The sequence below is a fragment of the Pinus tabuliformis genome, chromosome 8 (assembly GCF_031772625.1).
Source record: "Pinus tabuliformis cultivar Carrire ecotype Pingquan chromosome 8, CPIR1, whole genome shotgun sequence".
Taxonomy (NCBI): Eukaryota; Viridiplantae; Streptophyta; class Pinopsida; order Pinales; family Pinaceae; genus Pinus; species Pinus tabuliformis.
The window spans coordinates 1454457346-1454476581 of record NC_142294.1 but is presented as its reverse complement, the minus strand read 5'-3'; the positions used below and the strand labels follow the sequence as shown (position 1 = coordinate 1454476581).

Here is a 19236-nt window from a genome sequence, read left to right as displayed (position 1 = left end):
TCTAGATTCTATCCTGTTCATCTCTGTGTCAGGTGATTTCTTTTCATGTGCATGTGTTTAGTCAGATATAAAATACTCAAGTTCTCACCAGCCTGGGCTACAGTGGCCATTCTGATGATCTATTTCATACTCATTGCATTTTTCTAATAAAATGACATTATATTCATTTAAATTATGTGATTGAAATAGGGATACAAGAGCTTATTTGTATTTGAAGGTCTATAAGGCAGAGTATAAGCTCACACCAATCCTTGTTATTCTCTGCAAGAGAAAATCAGTTTCTATTTCACTCCTCAATAACACTGACTAAATCTCAGTTTGAAAATCAGTTAAATTAAGAAGACTAAATCCCAGTTTGAAAATCAGTTAAATTTAGATGAAATTACTCATTCAAAATCATTTGGATGAGGAAATTGTCAAATAATTGTAAGTTGTCGTCTTAGAGAACATGAAGGGAGCACATTCGTCATATTCTACCAACTGCAACATACCTACCTTCAATGCACTCTCTGTAAGGACCATAACGGGAGCAAATGTGGACCCATGTACGGGAGCAAATGTGGACCCATGTACAAATTTTTACTGCCTCAGGGTTTGTTTTGTCCTGTGACTACTAGGTTCGTTAGTCCTTCACATAACTCTCGAACAAAATGAATCCAAGAGTGGAATATAGACTCTTTACACGCAATTTATTTTCTAGAAAGTCTATACAGAGAAATGAAAGTTGCAAGTATAAGAATTATGCTTCAAAAATGAATTTTCTTGTGTAGTGAGCTATACCAAGGGTATGCTTTTGCAAAGTTTTATAACAGAAAAATTTGTCAAGAGGAATTTATTAAGGAAATCTCTTGTTAGAAATGAAATCCAGTTGAGTTGAGATAAAGTCCATAGTTACAAAGAAGTATTGTTGTGGAAAGCAATTCCACTATGACATTCCTGTACATTTTAATACAATATAAAAGGAAATTGATGTGATTTCCAAGCTACTTGAATCCATTGAACACACAGAGAATCAGTTGAGAACTGATGAATGAACATGAGCTGAAGCAAAAAGACACTATCATTAAGCTAGTCGACCCTGAAATTGAAGAAAATGATCATGTCAAACAAATCTACTAGCAGTGTACTAATAACGGTAAAATCGACTTGCAAGAAGAAAGTAACTTAAATACCACATTTGTTGGAAAATGAAATCAATCAAAAAATGTTCTAACCAGAGATGAAGTTGATTCAAATGAAAGAAGTTCAAATCAGGGTGAGGTGAACCCAATAAATGAGATGTCGATAATCCCAGGAAAAATCAACTAGCAACAATGAAGGAAATCGATTGAAAATAATTAGTTAATTCAATTGTTAAGATTTCAACTTGGATATCATTTGTTGCCCAGGTACATTCTCTTGGAGAAATCGCCCTGCATGTTAGGATGTAAATAAGTTCCAATTAAATAGAACATTTTTATTTGAGGGGAATTGAGGTCCAAAAGAGCAGAGTTCTTGGCAGAGGAACAATATAACTGCAAACACCCATTCAATATCTATGACTGTAGATTGAAGTTCTGCAACCTTGGAAGCACTATTGAGTACTTAACCAGAGCTGTTGGATATCATTTGTTGCCCAGGTACATTCTCTTGGAGAAATCGCCCTGCATGTTAGGATGTAAATAAGTTCCAATTAAATAGAACATTTTTATTTGAGGGGAATTGAGGTCCAAAAGAGCAGAGTTCTTGGCAGAGGAACAATATAACTGCAAACACCCATTCAATATCTATGACTGTAGATTGAAGTTCTGCAACCTTGGAAGCACTATTGAGTACTTAACCAGAGCTGTAGAATCATTGGTACTTTATTAGATTTGATATGCAATACAATGCTTGATTCGCCTTGATTCCCATTTATTCTGTTTAATTTCTGCATACTGATTCCTACTGATACCGTTCCAACTGCTTGAAACAATAACATTTTCAAAAGGTCTCTTTCACTCTCACTTCAATTAGAACAGTACCCCTTTCTCTACTACATTCATGCACATATGCTTACATTTCCAATTCTGCAGATTGGTTTTCATGAAATTAACCAATACTTGTTTTGCATCTAACGAATTCACATAACTAAACAAAGCACTGAAAATATCACCAAAACTGAGTGGCCTCTCTAATATTACAAGAAGATTTATTCAAAAGAAACAAGAAGTTATTTTAAACTACCCTAGACATCTCATTGTCAGTACAGCATGCAGGACTTTTTCTGCCTGCCAGTTTTTGACTTCCGTGAAGTCTTACATTGAAGATCTAATCAAAAGATTGTCTTACATTGAAGATCTAATCAAAAGATCGCTGCAAAACTTTAAAGGGGTGTAAAACCCCCAGCATTCAAATGCTTTGATGGCCAGAGCATGAGCCCAACTCAAAGTTTAATCTGAGATGTAATCTCTACAAATATAGAATGCAAACAAATGCACTAAAAACCAAAGAAACCTAGTTCACTGGCCCTTTCAATTGTTGTTCTTTCACCTCAACAGGAAGCAGGTCATCCACGTCCTTGTCAACATTAAAAATTGATTCATCAACTGGGCATCCATATTCCCAGTACTTGCGGCCAACTGAATTGTGGTCTCTTTCAATTCCTTAAGTGCCTGCATAAATGGTTGGGACATGACAAGACAAATAAATAAAGGGAGAGGAAAATTAGATAAAATGAAACACCCAAACTCAAAAATAAGACCATTACCAAGGCAGGTGGAGGCTGATAAACCATTGGGGTCTGCATTTGCTCATAGGCTTCTTGCATGTTTCTGTATAATTGCCCTAAGGTTGAATTTTTCTGCATATTTTTCCAGATTGTTGTCACTAACTTGCTAAGCACCAACTGTAACAAAAGTACTTGTAAGTTACTCGTCTATAAAATGTCTGAATTGTGTCTTTTCCCTGAGAAGCTGCAATTGATAATTCCAATATATTAGTACCTGATGTTTGAGGGTAGCTAAGCCTTTCATGTGCATTGGAGATTCAGGAATAACACCATTTGAAGGAGGTATGCCAACAATACCACATAAAATAGTCTGTCACAATAAAAGGAAAATTTATGAATCCACTAGAGATTTTTTATGGAGGTGAAAACAAAGAATGAAGAGTTAGATCAAGATGTCTTCAGGAGAGCAAAAGCTCTTCCAGAATAGGGTAGCCAGTGATAGTTGAACCTAAACATGAACCCTGACAAAAATTACAACATAGTTCTAAATAATATATATTTACTGCGGTAATGGGCCTTGACACAATCTCTGCAATAATGGCCCTGCTTGATACAACATCATTTTTCAAGGGTTTTTTGTGAAGTTTCCTTTAAACTTTTCTATGCAGACTTCTTCCCTTTCTTCTTAGTGATTTCAGTGTAAGTGCTCGGTATACACTCTTTTAAGTGAATCTGTTCCAGCAATGTTCTTTCTGCAGTAACATTCCACCAAGAAAGTTAGCCACTTTATCAGTGGCATTCACACTGTTCACAAATGGCTGAAACATTTTTTTCAACCATTGGAACAGTGGCACTACGAACTTTAGGATCAATTCTATCATCAACTGCTCCAAATTGATCTTGCACATCCTGAATACGTATCGTATAAACAGTGATATACACAACCAATCATTTAAAATGCATACAGTCATTTCCTAGAATAGAGAATCCTTGTTCTGTTAGAGAATCCTAGTCCAAATCTTACAAGAACTAATCAAACTTCTAATTTGAGGACCAATATGATCTGCAATAGTAAAACTTATAATGTACTGCACATCTTCATTGTGCGCCAAAAGCTTTACTAATTCTTTAGCAACAGTGCAATTTGTCTTCTTACCCTCCACAAGTCTTAACAATCAATTCTTCAATTATATGTTTAGCACCCTTCACTTGAAGATAGGATAATTCTTCCCACCAAGCTTAACGTTGGGTAGAGGGATGCTTTAAGATGAAGCTATCCTCCCCCTTGCTCAACAATTCTCTACAGATCTCAGAACAGAACCAAAGGTAATCTCAGGAACAGCGTACTATACTACTATGACAAAGAACCACAATTCAGAAAGAAACATCAGTTTGGTTAGGATCTTCAAACAGCTACCAAGGAATCAAGCAAATGCTGCTCTGCATTTCCAAGAATTCAAGTATCCAGATGCATTGCATTGCTCTATGGCACATCAATGCAATTAATTAAGCATAGAAATAACATCTCTATGTAGCGGCACTTAAAATATTACAAAAGGTGATCATTCACTGAGGTACATTCCAAAAAATATATAATTATTGTTGCCACATCATCCAGATTTAGAATAATAATCTATTGGAATGGACACATTGATAAAAATTCCATTGTTGAGTTTGGGTTTGAGTTATTTCTTCCTCTAACTGCTCTCCAAAGCTAACTATTCAAACCAAGTCACCCTTCAATGACATACAACTCACAAGGTTCTCAAAGGCAGAAAAATCAAAAGCATATAACAGTTAATATGTCCTTTACTGCTCCATTTTCAGGTGAAAGATTCTCAGTAATATAAACAGATCTTCCAATAGTCAACATGTAACAACAACCTAGAAAATATAGGAATCCACCAATAAACTATAATGCAAGGTCTTTTTTCTCTTTTCGAAAGGTTTCCATGAAAAACTTGTTCAAATTCATTTGTAGAGTAAGCACATAAAACGTTAATGTAATTAACGTTGAGCATGGAACATAATTCTTAGGTCTTTTTTCTCTTTTCGAAAGGTTTCCATGAAAAACTTGTTCAAATTCATTTGTAGAGTAAGCACATAAAACGTTAATGTAATTAACGTTGAGCATGGAACATAATTCTTCTTAATCTCCATGATATTCAAGAATCAAACTCCAATGGCAGCATTGGCATTAACCTTGAGCATGGAACATAATTCTTCTTAATCTCCATGATATTCAAGAATCAAACTCCAATGGCAGCATTGGCTTCAACACGTCTTCCTTTTATCCCTTCAAAGCTGCCATGGGTCATGATGGCTTGATCAATGATCGCATGCTCTTAAGACCAACAGTCTATACATAATTAGACTACAGTCTATACAACAGTCTATACAGACAGTGTGTTCAATCCAGATTTTGATTACAAACACCATTGAGGCCATACGGTATCTCCAATTTTTCACATCATTGAGGTCATCAGTATCTCCAGTTTCAAACAGGATTCAGGCCACATTTGCTTCAAAGTGCTTACAAGTACAAGTATTGTCAAACGGCAGTACATTCTAAATTTACTCATATTACACTTGAGAACTAGAACACATACCGCTTGAGAAGAGAGCTGCTGCCGCTTCAAGTACCTCAAGTGTAATATGAGTAAAGTTAGGCCTAAGCACCTTTATTATTGAGATTGAGTGCTTTCAAATACCAGGAGACAGGTGTGTGTGTTGACTTCAAGTTTGGCCTGGGAGAATTATTACACACTTTAAGCAGATTCTGTGAGGTTTCAAGGCACAGTGGGAACAAATCTTCAACTAAGGAGGTTGAGAACTGTCTAGTGACCTAGAACAACTAAGTGGGTTATGCGAAGATATTTATTAAGGGTGGTTGTGTTGAAGGTAGTAGGGAGGTTTAGAACGCAAGACAGGGGCGAGTATAGTCACTGTGAGAAAGAACTTGTGGAAAATCTGGGAAAATCAAGATTGTTTGTTATGTCAAAGGTCAAATGAATAGAGCAATTGACTAGTGGGTCATAACGTAAGGTTCCACAGTTAAGGCTGCTAGAAAAAGGGACCGGAAGAGCCAAAAATGGGAAGGTGAATGAATGAGATGGACTACGTTGAATGATGGAAATATGAGAGTAGCCAAAAGGTATGCATTAAGTGGTACTAGAGCAATATTGATGCTCTTGGGGATTGACAAGTGATTGAGCAGGTTTCTGCAGTGAACCAAAAAGATTTATAAGATTGCTCGTGAAGAAGAGACATCAAAGTTGAGACAAAGAAACCAAGAAAATTTTGGGCAAGAGGAACCTAAGAAAAAAAGTGAGGAGAGAAAGAGATTGAGAACGGAATACAGGATTGGAGCATATTAAAGAAGTACCAACCAAGTGTAGAGCTAGGAAGAACTGAGATATTGAGACCTCAGAGGTTAAGGAACTAGTAGGTAACTGGTTTGTATTTTTTTTTAAATTTATACAAGGAGTTAATCCTTACAGTGGTAATAGTAGGAGGAGTGGTAACAGAGGACCAATAAAGTTCTTAAAGTGTATGGCAAAAAACTTACGACAAATAGGCTACAAAACAAAACATAGAAGGTTTCTAGCTGAGGTCCTCAAAGAGAAGAGAACAAGTGGAGTTCTCAAAAGGTGAGAAAAGTGTAGAAGCCATAGAAGACCAGAGCATGCTCAAGTGGGTTCCAGAGGAGGGAACCAGAGGAATACCAAAAGCCTAGGTTGAGGTGAAGTGGGTGAGATATTGGGTAACAAGTGATGGAGAAGAATTGTTAAAGGGGCTTGAGTGTAGCTCACAATGAGCAAGAGAAAGCTCACAAGAAAGGAGGAAAGAAGATGGCTACTGATGGACATAATTCAAAGAGAGGCCATAACAAAAGGGAGAAGCATGCCAAGGAAAATGGCATGAGTAAAGAAGAAATTGAAAAGGAGATTTATGAGTTGAAGGAGAGATTCAACATAGTCAAAATGAGGCTTGAAAGAGAATACCAAAGGTAGAGATGGGACCTAAGGAAGAAGGCCAAATTACTTGTCAGAAAAAAGATTTTAAGAGGAAGCCCCCTAAAGCTAGAAAGCTAGGGAGGAAGATGAAGCACCTGTTGAGCCTAAAGTTGAATTAGTTCACTATTTTGAACCAGAGCAGGGAATAGTCCTTGATGATGAGGAAGATGTCGAAGAGAGACTATCATAGAGTCTCATGGACTGCATAAAGAGTTCAAATTAACATATGGATTTGTTGATAGAAGATATGGTGGAAAAAGCATCATAACAGTAGAGGGAGCTACACAAAGAGGATGTCGATGAGACAATAAATGAAAGTCTCATGGGAGGTTAGCTAGAAGTGCTCGTAACATACATACCATATGGGGCTAAAGAGCTTGGTGATTATGATACTGATGCTATGTGTATAGATGCAGATGATAAGGATTTTCAAGAGGGACAATCATTCATAGTTGTCATAAGAATAGAAGAAAGAGAAGGAGTACCTTCCTAAAGCATGGAAGGAAGACAAAATTTGATGTTGGAGGCATCAGAAGAGGCTAGGTAACCATTTATTTTTAAAATTGGTGAATTTTATGTGAATGCATGCTTTGCATGTGAGGAGAATGGACAACTGGTCCAAAAGGAGAACGAGAGCACTAAATTGATCCAAGAAATCCAAATTGAGGTAGTAGATGCTAGACAATCCTCAAGGAAGGATGAGTTTCCAAAAGGAAAAAACAATGCATAATGAAGCCAAGATAACCTTGCAAGCAATTTTCAGAAGTGACCATGGATCCTAGCAGCCATGTGAAAGATGGATAACAAAACCAAGTTTATGTTAAGACAAGGAAGGAGGCAAAATTATCCCTCAAATGTCATTAAGGAGGAGGCCTTGAACAATCAAAGAATGCATCTATAAGAGAGAAATTGTAGAAGAGGGGATGAACAACATCATGATGCAATGTTCTTTAGAGATCGGTTGATCAATCCAAGGTTTAAGGATTGGCTTGAGTAACATTGTTCAAAGAATGCAATCAATAAGACAAAGGTGTCGAGCTTATTGCTGCAATTGGAGAGCTTGGTTCAACAACAAGAATTATGAATGTTGGCACCCAAGGTATAGTACAATCTAAGTCACCGGATTCGCCGTATTTAATCCTTAAAATTCGAAATTCGCCGTATTTAATCCTCATTCGAATTTGTTCGATAAAATTCGCCGTATTTAATGACGTATTCGAATTGCATAGCGAATTCGAATTTCTGTCGATTAAATTCGACATTAAAATTGATGAAATTCGTTGAGATGCGTTAAAATTCGTGACTGATCAAGGGTTATATGGACGCTCCCTTAAAAGTTAAAACCAACTCAGCCTACAGCCTACAGGCCAATAGAAAACAACGAAACTCAGAAAACTGCCGCGGCCCGCGTGTGCATCTGCATTTAGTATAGCTGTTTCTTTTCTAACTTCTGTTATGTAAACTCCCTCCATCTGTAATATTCTATGTGATATTGGCTTGTCTTTCGAATAACTCTCGTGATCTGCTTTTCTTTGGAATAAAATGACACAATGCCCTTTCGCATGTAGAACTATTATATATTATATATAATATATTGTATAATATATATAATATATTATATATAATATATTGTATAATATATATAATATATTATATATAATATATTGTATAATATATATAATATATTATATATATTATATAATATATTATATATATTATGTATAATATATTATATATTATATATATATTATATTTAATATTTAATATTGAAATTATAATTTTTATTTTATTTTTATAGTTATAATTTGAAATAATTTTTGTTTTTAGGTATATGGATTTATAAATATTAAGTATTTTAATCATAGGTGCAGAACAAAAACAGCTATACTAAATGCATTTGAAGTTGCCATACCATTTCTCATATGCATATGATATATCTATCTATAATATACATTTTTTTTTTCGAATTTCTATATGTCGAATTTTATCGACAAAATTTGAGTTGCCGAACTTTATTCGAATTTCATGGTCCTCGAACTCGAACTCGAACTCGAACCTGGTGACTTAGAGTACAATTAACCACAAAGAGAGACTCATTGTACTTAGTTGTAATATATAGACTGTTGTATAGACACTATATAACAGTGCAATTTGTCTTATAGCTTTACTAATTCTTTAGCAACAGTGCAATTTGTCTTCTTACCCTCCACAAGTCTTAACAATCAATTCTTCAATTATATGTTTAGCACCCTTCACTTGAAGATAGGATAATTCTTCCCATCAAGCTTAACGTTGGGTAGAGGGATGCTTTAAGATGAAGCTATCCTCCCCCTTGCTCAACAATTATCTACAGATCTCAGAACAGAACCAAAGGTAATCTCAGGAACAGCGTACTATACTACTATGACAAAGAACCACAATTCTGAAAGAAACATCAGTTTGGTTAGGATCTTCAAACAGCTACCAAGGAATCAAGCAAATGCTGCTCTGCAATTCCAAGACTTCAAGTATCCAGATGCATTGCATTGCTCTATGGCACATCAATGCAATTAATTAAGCATAGAAATAACATCTTGTAAAGTTTTGTAGATGTTCTATGCTAAGAGCAATTTCACTTTTCTCACAGCAATCATACAAGTAGATAAGCAAAATGCAGATAGAACATATAAGCAGATCTTACAGAAGACAAATCAGAAACAAGAAAAATGTATGTTTGTTTCGGCGGTCAACAGGATGCTTCAACCAGCAAAGTCTCCTTTGGTCAGCCAGCCCAGCATGTGTCACAACAACCCTCCAACCAGTAGATGAGTCAACCCAAGTCAGTTCTACAAAAGTCAACGCTGTCATGAAAAGTCAACGCAGGGGCAGCAAGCTAAAAGTCAACGCAGCAGCAAAACGGTCAACCCTTTGACCTCGATTTTTGTGCCAGGTAGTATGGCCTTCAAAAATCGAACCTCCCACAAGTTTTCAACTTGTTTGGACCAAGCATTGACCAAAGTCAACGCTGGTCAAACTTCTGCGAAACCCTAGCAGCAGAAAAATCCTCTTCGTCCTTCCCACGTGTGGCTGAAATTCGTCCTCCAGGTAGCTCGTACTTTTTAGGATGAGAGAGGAAGATGTGAGTTGTGTTGTGATCTAATTCTCTCCAACTTTTCCTGTATATATATATATCCATCAATGAGGGTGTGTGACACATCTGTTGGGCATGTGAGCCTACATTACAAAACTGGCTGACCTTTGCACATATAATTTATTAAGAATAATAAATTCAAAATATAAGTTATGCTCATCGGATTAAGACTATTTTTATATGGATTTTACACCTCTCAGAAAGAGGAATCCAACAAAAATATTAGCCTCTTAATCTGAGCATCAAAACATGGAGTTTGGACCTAGTTGTCCAAATTTAACACTCCCTCTCAACTAGGGAGAACTCCATCTATTAGTGCAATTAACATCGTGAGTCATCCCGCCGAAACTTGCTTTGCTGGCTTCTTCATTTCAGAACAGAAGTGGGTCAGTCACAAAGACATCATTCCCCGACTAACATAATCAGTCCAGAGGTCCCAGACCTCACAAATCTTGATCCCAGATCAAGTGGTTGGACCATGCCATCCTAGATAGAGAGTACGGCAATCTCTGATGCGTCCATCAGTCTTTGCTAATAGTCTCTAGCTTTTCCACACCTCATTGGCCAAATGAGAGGTACTTCCCATGAGCCCTGAACTCAATGGGTAGGATGCATACGGGGCACAGATTAAATGAGTGGCGAACCAGCTCAATAATCACAAGGGTGGGGCAGAAGCATTATGTGTGCTTATAGCTCCGAGAAGCTATCCCCAAAGCCCCCCAGAGCTCCCAGAGCTCATCGTCCAACAGGACCCACATCATAGGGTCTTTCCACGACACCAAGACTCTCACGGAATGTTAGGAACTTGACCTTCCCCAGGGGCTTAGTGAGAATATCCACGACCTGCTCATCAGTTCTTATATGATCGAGCCTTACGGCGCCTCGCTGTACCATATCCCGGATAAAGTGGTACCTGATATCAATATGCTTGGATCGGTCGTGGAACACAGGATTCTCAGTCATACGAATCCCACTCTGATTATCACAGAGTATTACAGTGGTATCTAACACATGTTGGAACAGCTCACTAAAGAGCTTCCTCAACCAAACTACTTCACAACAGGCTATACTAGCAGCAATTTATTCGGCCTCCGCGGTGCTCAAAGCCACCGACTTCTGCTTCCTGCTCATCCATGAGATCGAGGCAGAACCAAGATTGAAACAACATCTAGATGTGCTCTTACAATCCACCACACTGCCAGCCCAATCGGCATCAGTATATCCCCGGAGTATCACACTCCCGGCAGTGTATCTCAGCCCATGGTTTATCGTGCCCCGAAGATATCTCCAAAGATTCTTGGCACCAACCCAGTGAAAATGATGAGGCTCAACCATCTGTTGACTCAAAGTATTCACGGCAAAACATATGTCCGGACGGGTGTTCACTAAGAACATCAAAGCTCCTATGAGTTGACGATACTCAGTAGGATTGGCCAAGATAGGCCTTGCAGCGCTGCCACTCAACTTCTTAAAGTTGAGTTCCATTGGTGTCGACACGGACTTACAGTCCACCATCCCAAATCTTTCCAGAAGCTTCACAATATACTTTCCTTGAGAAAGGAAAATCTCTCCAGGTCTCTGCCAGACCTCCAGGTCTAGGAAATAGTGCATCAGTCCTAGGTCTTTCATCTTGAACTCAGCAGCAAGCTCCCTCTTACATTGATGAATGAGAGGGTCATCACCTGTCAGGAAGAGGTCGTCCACATACAACACTAGAATGAGAGGCTTTCCTTCCTCAACCTTAAAGTAAAGGTTTGGATCAGCATTGCTTCGAGTGAAGCCCAGCTTCATCAAGTAACTATCCATCCTCTCATACCAAGCTCTGGGTGCTTGCTTTAACCCATAGAGGGCTTTCTTCAACCTGCAGACATAAGTGTCTCGATCTTGAACTTCAAATCCCAGAGGTTGTTCTACATACACCTCTTCCTTTATTGCACCATGCAGAAAAGCGGTCTTGACATCCATCTGATGAAGACTCCATCCTTGCGTAGCAGCAAGGGCTATGATGGATCAGATGGTGGTATATCGAGCCACAGGTGCAAATATATCGTCATAGTCAATTCCTTCCTTTTGAGAGAAGCCACGGGCAACAAATCTTGCCTTAAACTTTTCAGCACTCCCATCAGATCCATGTTTAATCTTGTAGAGCCATTTAGTGGTGACAACATATTTGTCCTTCGGTCTCGGGACCACATCCCAGACATCATTCTTCATAATAGCCTCATATTCTTCATGCATAGCATCCTTCCAGACTTGATGCTTGATGGCTTCTTCAAAAGATCCAGGTTCAGATTGTATAATAGTACTCATGGCAGCTAGATACCCTTGGTATCTACACGGCTTCTTGCTTTCTCGGAATGTTCCCCTTGGGGCAGCATGACCCTCAGCATCTTCGAGGGTGTCCCTGAGCCATGATGGCCTCTTTCCTAGAGAAGGGGAAGGATCAATAGGGTCCATTGGCCCTTCAACATCAGGCATAGTCTCATCCTGGGGTTCTTCCAGATTTCCAGGTCTTTCTTCATGGTTTTCTTCAGATCTAGGGAGATCTACTACTTTCTTCAGGGAAGCATCTTCGTCAAAAGTGACATCATGGCTTATCTCTACTTCCCTTTGACCAGGTACATAGACTCTATATGCCTTAGAAGTCTCACTGTAGCCCACAAACATTCCTTTCTTCCCAGTAGCATCCAGCTTACTTCTCTTTTCTTTCGGCACATGAAAATAGACAGGACATCCAAAAATTCTAAAATGTGAGACATCAGGTTTCTTACCAGAGAAAACCTCTTCGGGAGTTTTGGAGTCCAAAGCGGAATGAGGGCATCGGTTTTGAATGTACACAACAGTATTTGCAGCTTCTCCCCACAGAAACATTGGAAGACCCTGGTCACATAGCATGGCACGGGCAGCTTCCACAATAGTCCTATTCTTGCGTTCAACAACACCATTCTGCTCAGGAGTATATGCAGTGGTAGTCTCCCTCTTAATGCCAGCTTCTCTGCAAAAGTCTTTGAACTCATTTGACTCATATTCAGTGCCATTATCAGTCCTCAAAATCTTGATCTTCTTTCCGGTCATATTTTCCACCAAGGCTTTGAAGGTACGGAACCACATGAAAGCCTCATCCTTCTTCTTCAAGAAGTATATCCAGGTTTTGCGAGAGAAGTCATCAGTAAATGTCATATAGTAAGAACATCCCCCCAGGGATGTTACATGCAACATACCGGAAAGATCAGAATGGACCAGTTGCAATATCTCAGATGTCTTTGTGACACTTGAGGGGAAAGGTCCCCTTGTATGTTTTCCTTCAGCACAGCCCTTACATACACCTTTATGATTATTTCCAAAATCAGGCATCCCTGTCACCACCTTCCTTGCTTCGGGAAGAGCCTTGTAATGAAGGTGTCCAAATCTTCGGTGCCATAGTTCGGTTTGACGGATAGTATCACAAGTCATAGCTCCCAACGGACTCCCTCCAACCTAGTAGAGTGTACCAACTCTAAAACCAATTGAGATAGCTTCCTTGAAGCTCTTCTTCCACATGAGTACCTTTCCATCAGAGAAAGTTACATTGAATCCTTTGTCTTCCATGGCAGATACAGACACAAGGTTCTTCTTCAATTTGGGTACATAGAGTACATCTTGTAGATGGAGGACTTGTCCTTGAGACAAGTGGAGGGTCACAGTCCCGCTCTCTTTCACAGGATAAGTGGCATTATCCCCAAGGATAATTTCTAGATTAGTATCCCTTTCAACCATGTCAGAAAGTGCTTCCTTGAATCCGGTGATGTGTCTTGAGGCACCACTATCGATTAGCCAAACATCCATAGTGTCGGGCGGAGATGCAGCTGAGAGAGCAGATATTAGAATATACTCATTTCTTTTATCAACAACATTAGACTCCTCATACCTGGTATTTCTGGTCCTTTTAGAAGATGGATGGTTTCCTTCAAAGTGAGCCTTCCTCTTTCCTTTGGATTTGTCATTTCTTTGATTCCCATTCCTTCGGTTGTTGTTGTTGTCGTCACTATCGGGAGAATTCTTCTGGAAGGGGCATTCTCTAGCATAGTGTCCAGTCCTATGGCAGGTGAAACATTTACCCTTCTTCTTTTGAGTCTTAGTCCTTCCTTTGTCCTTGGAACCACCAGAGTTCTTCTTTCGGGAATGAGCAACATAGGCAGTATTTCTTTCATTATCAAATTCCTTCATCCTTGTTTCTTCTTGCATACATCTAGACAGAAGCTCATCAAAGTTAGGGATGGTATTATTGTTGAGAATGGTAGTTGTGAATACTTGCCATTCATATGGAAGTCCTCCAAGTGCGGTGAGAACCATCTCACAATCAGCTATTGTCTCCCCAATAGCTAGCAGATTGTTCCTGGTTTCGGTCAACTTCATAAAGAAAGTTTGAATAGACTCGTCTCAGCCCTTCTTCATATTCTTCAACTTGTTCTTGAGGAATAGCACTTGGTTCACATTGTTTACTCGGAACATAAGTATCAGTTTGTCATACATCTCCTTGGATGTGCCTAGTTCAGATATGTAGGCAACCAAACTCTTATTTATGGATTCCCTGATCAGCAGTTTTGCTCTGATTTCTCCCTTCTTATACTTGTGTTTAACAGCAGCAGAGGCATTTGATGGAGGTTCTTGAATCTTCCCTGTCACACGATCTAGGAGATCATGATCTTCTAATTTGAGATCTAATAACATCTTCCAGGCATGGAAGTCATCACTTCCAGTCAGCTTGTCATTCTCCCTGAATTCAAGCTTAGAGGAATCCATTTCCTTCGATGATGATTGCTATAGATAGAGTTTGTCTTCACCTCAGCTCCGATACCATGTAAAGTTTTGTAGATGTTCTATGCTAAGAGCAATTTCACTTTTCTCACAGCAATCATACAAGTAGATAAGCAAAATGCAGATAGAACATATAAGCAGATCTTATAGAAGACAAATCAGAAACAAGAAAAATGTATGTTTGTTTCGGCGGTCAACAGGATGCTTCAACCAGCAAAGTCTCCTTTGGTCAGCCAGCCCAGCATGTGTCACAACAACCCTCCAACCAGTAGATGAGTCAACCCAAATCAGTTCTACAAAAGTCAACGCTGTCCTGAAAAGTCAACGCAGGGGCAGCAAGCTAAAAGTCAACGCAGCAGCAAAACGGTCAACCCTTTGACCTCGATTTTTGTGCCAGGTAGTATGGCCTTCAAAAATCGAACCTCCCACAAGTTTTCAGCTTGTTTGGACCAAGCGTTGACCAAAGTCAACGCTGGTCAAACTTCTGCGAAACCCTAGCAGCAGAAAAATCCTCTTCGTCCTTCCCACGTGTGGCTGAAATTCGTCCTCCAAGTAGCTCGTACTTTTTAGGATGAGAGAGGAAGATGTGAGTTGTGTTGTGATCTAATTCTCTCCAACTTTTCCTGTATATATATATCCATCAATGAGGGTGTGTGACACATCTGTTGGGCATGTGAGCCTACATTACAAAACTGGCTGACCTTTGCACATATAATTTATTAAGAATAATAAATTCAAAATATAAGTTCTGCTCATCGGATTAAGACTATTTTTATATGGATTTTACACCTCTCAGAAAGAGGAATCCAACAAAAATATTAGCCTCTTAATCTGAGCATCAGAACATGGAGTTTGGACCTAGTTGTCCAAATTTAACACATCTCTTTGTGGCGGCACTTAAAATATTACAAAAGGTGATCATTCACTGAGGTACATTCCAAAAAATATATAATTATTGTTGCCACATCATCCAGATTTAGAATAATAATCTATTGGAATGGACACATTGATAAAAATTCCTTTGTTGAGTTTGGGTTTGAGTTATTTCTTCCTCTAACTGCTCTCCAAAGCTAACTATTCAAACCAAGTCACCCTTCAATGACATACAACTCACAAGGTTCTCAAAGGCAGAAAAATCAAAAGCGTATAACAGTTAATATGTCCTTTACTGCTCCATTTTCAGGTGAAAGATTCTCAGTAATATAAACAGATCTTCCAATAGTCAACATGTAACAACAACCAAGAAAATATAGGAATCCACCAATAAACTATAATGCAAGGTCTTTTCGAAAGGTTTCCATGAAAAACTTGTTCAAATTCATTTGTAGAGTAAGCACATAAAACGTTAATGTAATTAACCTTGAGCATGGAACATAATTCTTCTTAATCTCCATGATATTCAAGAATCAAACTCCAATGGCAGCATTGGCTTCAACACGTCTTCCTTTTATCCCTTCAAAGCTGCCATGGGTCATGATGGCTTGATCAATGATCGCATGCTCTTAAGACCAACAGTCTATACATAATTAGACTACAGTCTATACAACAGTCTATACAGACACTGTGTTCAATCCAGATTTTGATTACAAACACCATTGAGGCCATACGGTATCTCCAATTTTTCACATCATTGAGGTCATCAGTATCTCCAGTTTCAAACAACATTCAGGCCACATTTGCTTCAAAGTGCTTACAAGTATTGTCAAACAGCAGTACATTCTAAATTTACTCATATTACACTTGAGAACTAGAACACATACCGCTTGAGAAGAGAGCTGCTGCCGCTTCAAGTACCTCAAGCTCAAACTAGTCTGTTGTTCTTTCTTGCATCAAAAGAACTGAGTACAATAAGAAACAAGTTCCATGAGTATAAAATCAACAAATACAAATGAATATTACATTTTTTATCATCACCCAACGAACAAGAACCAAACAAAACTCAAGTCTAAGGGAAGGTTTATCAACTTGATGTCAAAAGAAGTACCATGAACAAGTATACCCCATCTTCCGGAAAGCAATTGCATTCCCTGAGAAAAGAAATCATCTTATTGTCTACCACAGTACAGACTATCGACATCTGAGACAAAAATTCATTCCCAAGTAGTCCAAAGCACCTCATAGCAGTTTCTCTATTACAAATCAGACAATATTAATACAACAGATTTCTTGCCTCGAAAACTTTTCAAAAGATCTATACAAAACTTGAACTACAGTCTATACAGACACTGTGTTCAATCCAGATTTTGATTACAAACACCATTGAGGCCATACGGTATCTCCAATTTTTCACATCATTGAGGTCATCAGTATCTCCAGTTTCAAACAGCATTCAGGCCACATTTGATATAAATAGTGCTAACTGACCCATGACTCAGGCAAGAAAACACCCAATTCCCCCACTCAACCCTATGAACCAGCCCATACTTGGCAACATGACTATAACGCTTCCTCTCACCATAAAAGACATTTGAGACAATTGTACGGAGATCAAGCTGAATGAAAAATATGAACAATACAACAATCATTGCCTAGATCTTTCCAACACGAACAATACATGGGAATCAGAAGCAGGAAGTTGCCTTCTCCATCACAATATTCATCTTGGGATACTGGTAGACTGCAAAAATCCAAATGCTGTAATATTTAGGGTAAGTACTGATAACTTTCCAGCTCAACAACACAACAAAAGGGAGGACACAGACAATCATAAAAAGAGTAAGCAGATCACGGCTACTTATCCCATGCTTGAATATCAGCAGAGTTAATATACCTTTTACACGAACATGAGAATAAAGGGGCCTAATTTCTCGCGCTCAGCCAACAATTCGGTCAAGTACCGACTGTTGTTGTTGCTGCTGCAGTGGCATGAGCCGTTCAAATCCAAGAAACAATGGATACCGAAACCAGAGAAGAATAAGCGGATTGAAATCTGAAAATGCAAGAATATCCCACCGAAACTGCTGCTGCTAGATTTGTGAACTAGGATGAAAAAACCTATTTCAAAACCATTTTTATACAGGGACCCAGGGAGCCATATACACCAAAACAACGGGCTGAATCCGTCAAAACAGGGAGCCGCCCTCACTCCGCCCTCCATTTCAAAATAAATCTAACATCCCATGACCAAATCGACCCTCACAAACCACTCCCAAACCAGAAAATCCAAACTGTAAATCAAAATGGGGGCGATTTTGATCAAATACGATTCCGCAAATATCAAAATGGGGCGATTTTGATCAAATACGATTCGGTTAGTTTATCCGCCCTGGGCTAAACTAAAAAAATAAATTAATTTTTAAATAAAATATGGGCTAATTATATAAAAAAAAATATTATTTTAATTAAAAATTCGCCCCATTAAAATATAAAAAGCCTTAAATTTCGCCTTTGGGCGATTATTCGCCCCTAAAATTAACCTTGCTCGGTACTGTGTGATGATGTCCCCAAACAGTGTGATGGTGTCTAGCTAGAAGCGGGTTCTAGCCTCCATGGCATCTAGGTACAATGTCTTGGAACTAGTCTTGACCTCTTTTTCAGCCAGGAGCAACATTGTTCTTATCTGAACTAAACCACCAATGTAGTTTTGCATGCTTTGTTTGTTTGGCTCCAAATCCTCCTTGGTGGCAATTTGTTTCAGCTACTCCAGATATTTTTCAATCTCCTGCCCAACTTGATGTTTGTGCATAGCTTCAGTAAGTGAGCTGAACGATGGGATCTTGTGGGTTCTCACCATGAAATCCAATCTGTTGTACAACCTTACATATGAGGCCTGAATGTTTACAATGAACGAGGTGAGTTGCTTGTTGTTCTAAATCAACATTCGAACTCTTTCTTTCTCCACCTCTACCTGCCGCTTCATCTTCTTTACCAAAGAAATTGGTGCCCCTTTGTATCATATTGTCCATTCTTGCATGGTGGTGATGGTAGTTTGCACATTCCTAAGAGTATTAACAAATTCCTTGCTCTGTTGCTGCAAGCTATGCAAGCGAACAACTACCTTATGTAGAGTCATGATCTCCTCACAGAGGTCCTGCATGGTCTCTCCAAGTGTTGATACTTCACCAAGTATCATTGCTCTCATTTCCCCCAAGTAGACCTGTGCGGAAGCTGCATTTTGCTCTACTCCTCCGAGCTGTTCTATCTCTTGTCGGGCAACCTTTATATTTTGTATCAATTGCTTATTCTTGGTCGTCAAATACTGAATGTTTGATCTTGCAACATCTGCAACAAACAAGTTGGCTTTGGCAATGGCATTTAGATTCTTGTTGGTGTCTACCACTATCGCCCTTTCTCTAATGAATGCAGACACTGCATGATCATCCAAAAAATGCTTTCTCCGCATTTGTACAATTCTCTCCTAAAGTTCATTATATGATAGATTGTACACATTCGTTACCAAATCATCATCAAGGGGAAGTATGTCCCCTTCCTTGCTCGAGGCTAACTCTATGGCTGGAGGTGGTGGAGATGGAAGGATGACTTGCGGTGCACTAAGCATCAGATCAATATCTTCATCCTATGGCTCTTGTCCCAACTCCATGTCTGCAACTTGAACCAAATCTTCGATTGACTAAGCAGACTCCCGATCCTGCATCTGTTCGCTC

At 38.8% G+C, this 19236-nt stretch overlaps 1 protein-coding gene across 3 annotated transcripts; it reads right to left on the bottom strand.

The window, feature by feature from the left end:
• Positions 1-2130: 2130 nt before the first annotated feature.
• LOC149241238 (putative boron transporter 2) lies at positions 2131-16480 on the bottom strand. 3 transcript variants are annotated; one of them, XM_089367471.1, is made up of 4 exons: positions 16393-16480; positions 2964-3059; positions 2729-2866; positions 2131-2633 (listed from the first exon to the last, which is right to left on the bottom strand). In XM_089367471.1, exons 2-4 carry the CDS (start codon positions 2997-2999, stop codon positions 2508-2510), a joined length of 300 nt encoding a protein of 99 aa, XP_089223597.1. In that variant the 5' UTR covers positions 3000-3059; positions 16393-16480; the 3' UTR covers positions 2131-2507. The 3 variants fall into 3 exon arrangements, with proteins under 3 accessions (XP_089223597.1, XP_089223599.1, XP_089223598.1); XM_089367473.1 differs by having other exon boundaries at positions 2729-2821; XM_089367472.1 differs by lacking the exon at positions 16393-16480 and having other exon boundaries at positions 2964-4130.
• Positions 16481-19236: the final 2756 nt, after the last annotated feature.

Coding starts and splice junctions, on each gene's coding strand:
- LOC149241238 (XM_089367471.1), bottom strand. CDS start 2,999: ATGCACATGAAAGGCTTAGCTACCCTCAAACATCAG. Junction 2,867..2,963: donor TAGCTACCCTCAAACATCAG/GTACTAATATAT, acceptor CTTTTGTTACAG/TTGGTGCTTAGCAAGTTAGT. Junction 2,634..2,728: donor ATCAGCCTCCACCTGCCTTG/GTAATGGTCTTA, acceptor CCATTTATGCAG/GCACTTAAGGAATTGAAAGA.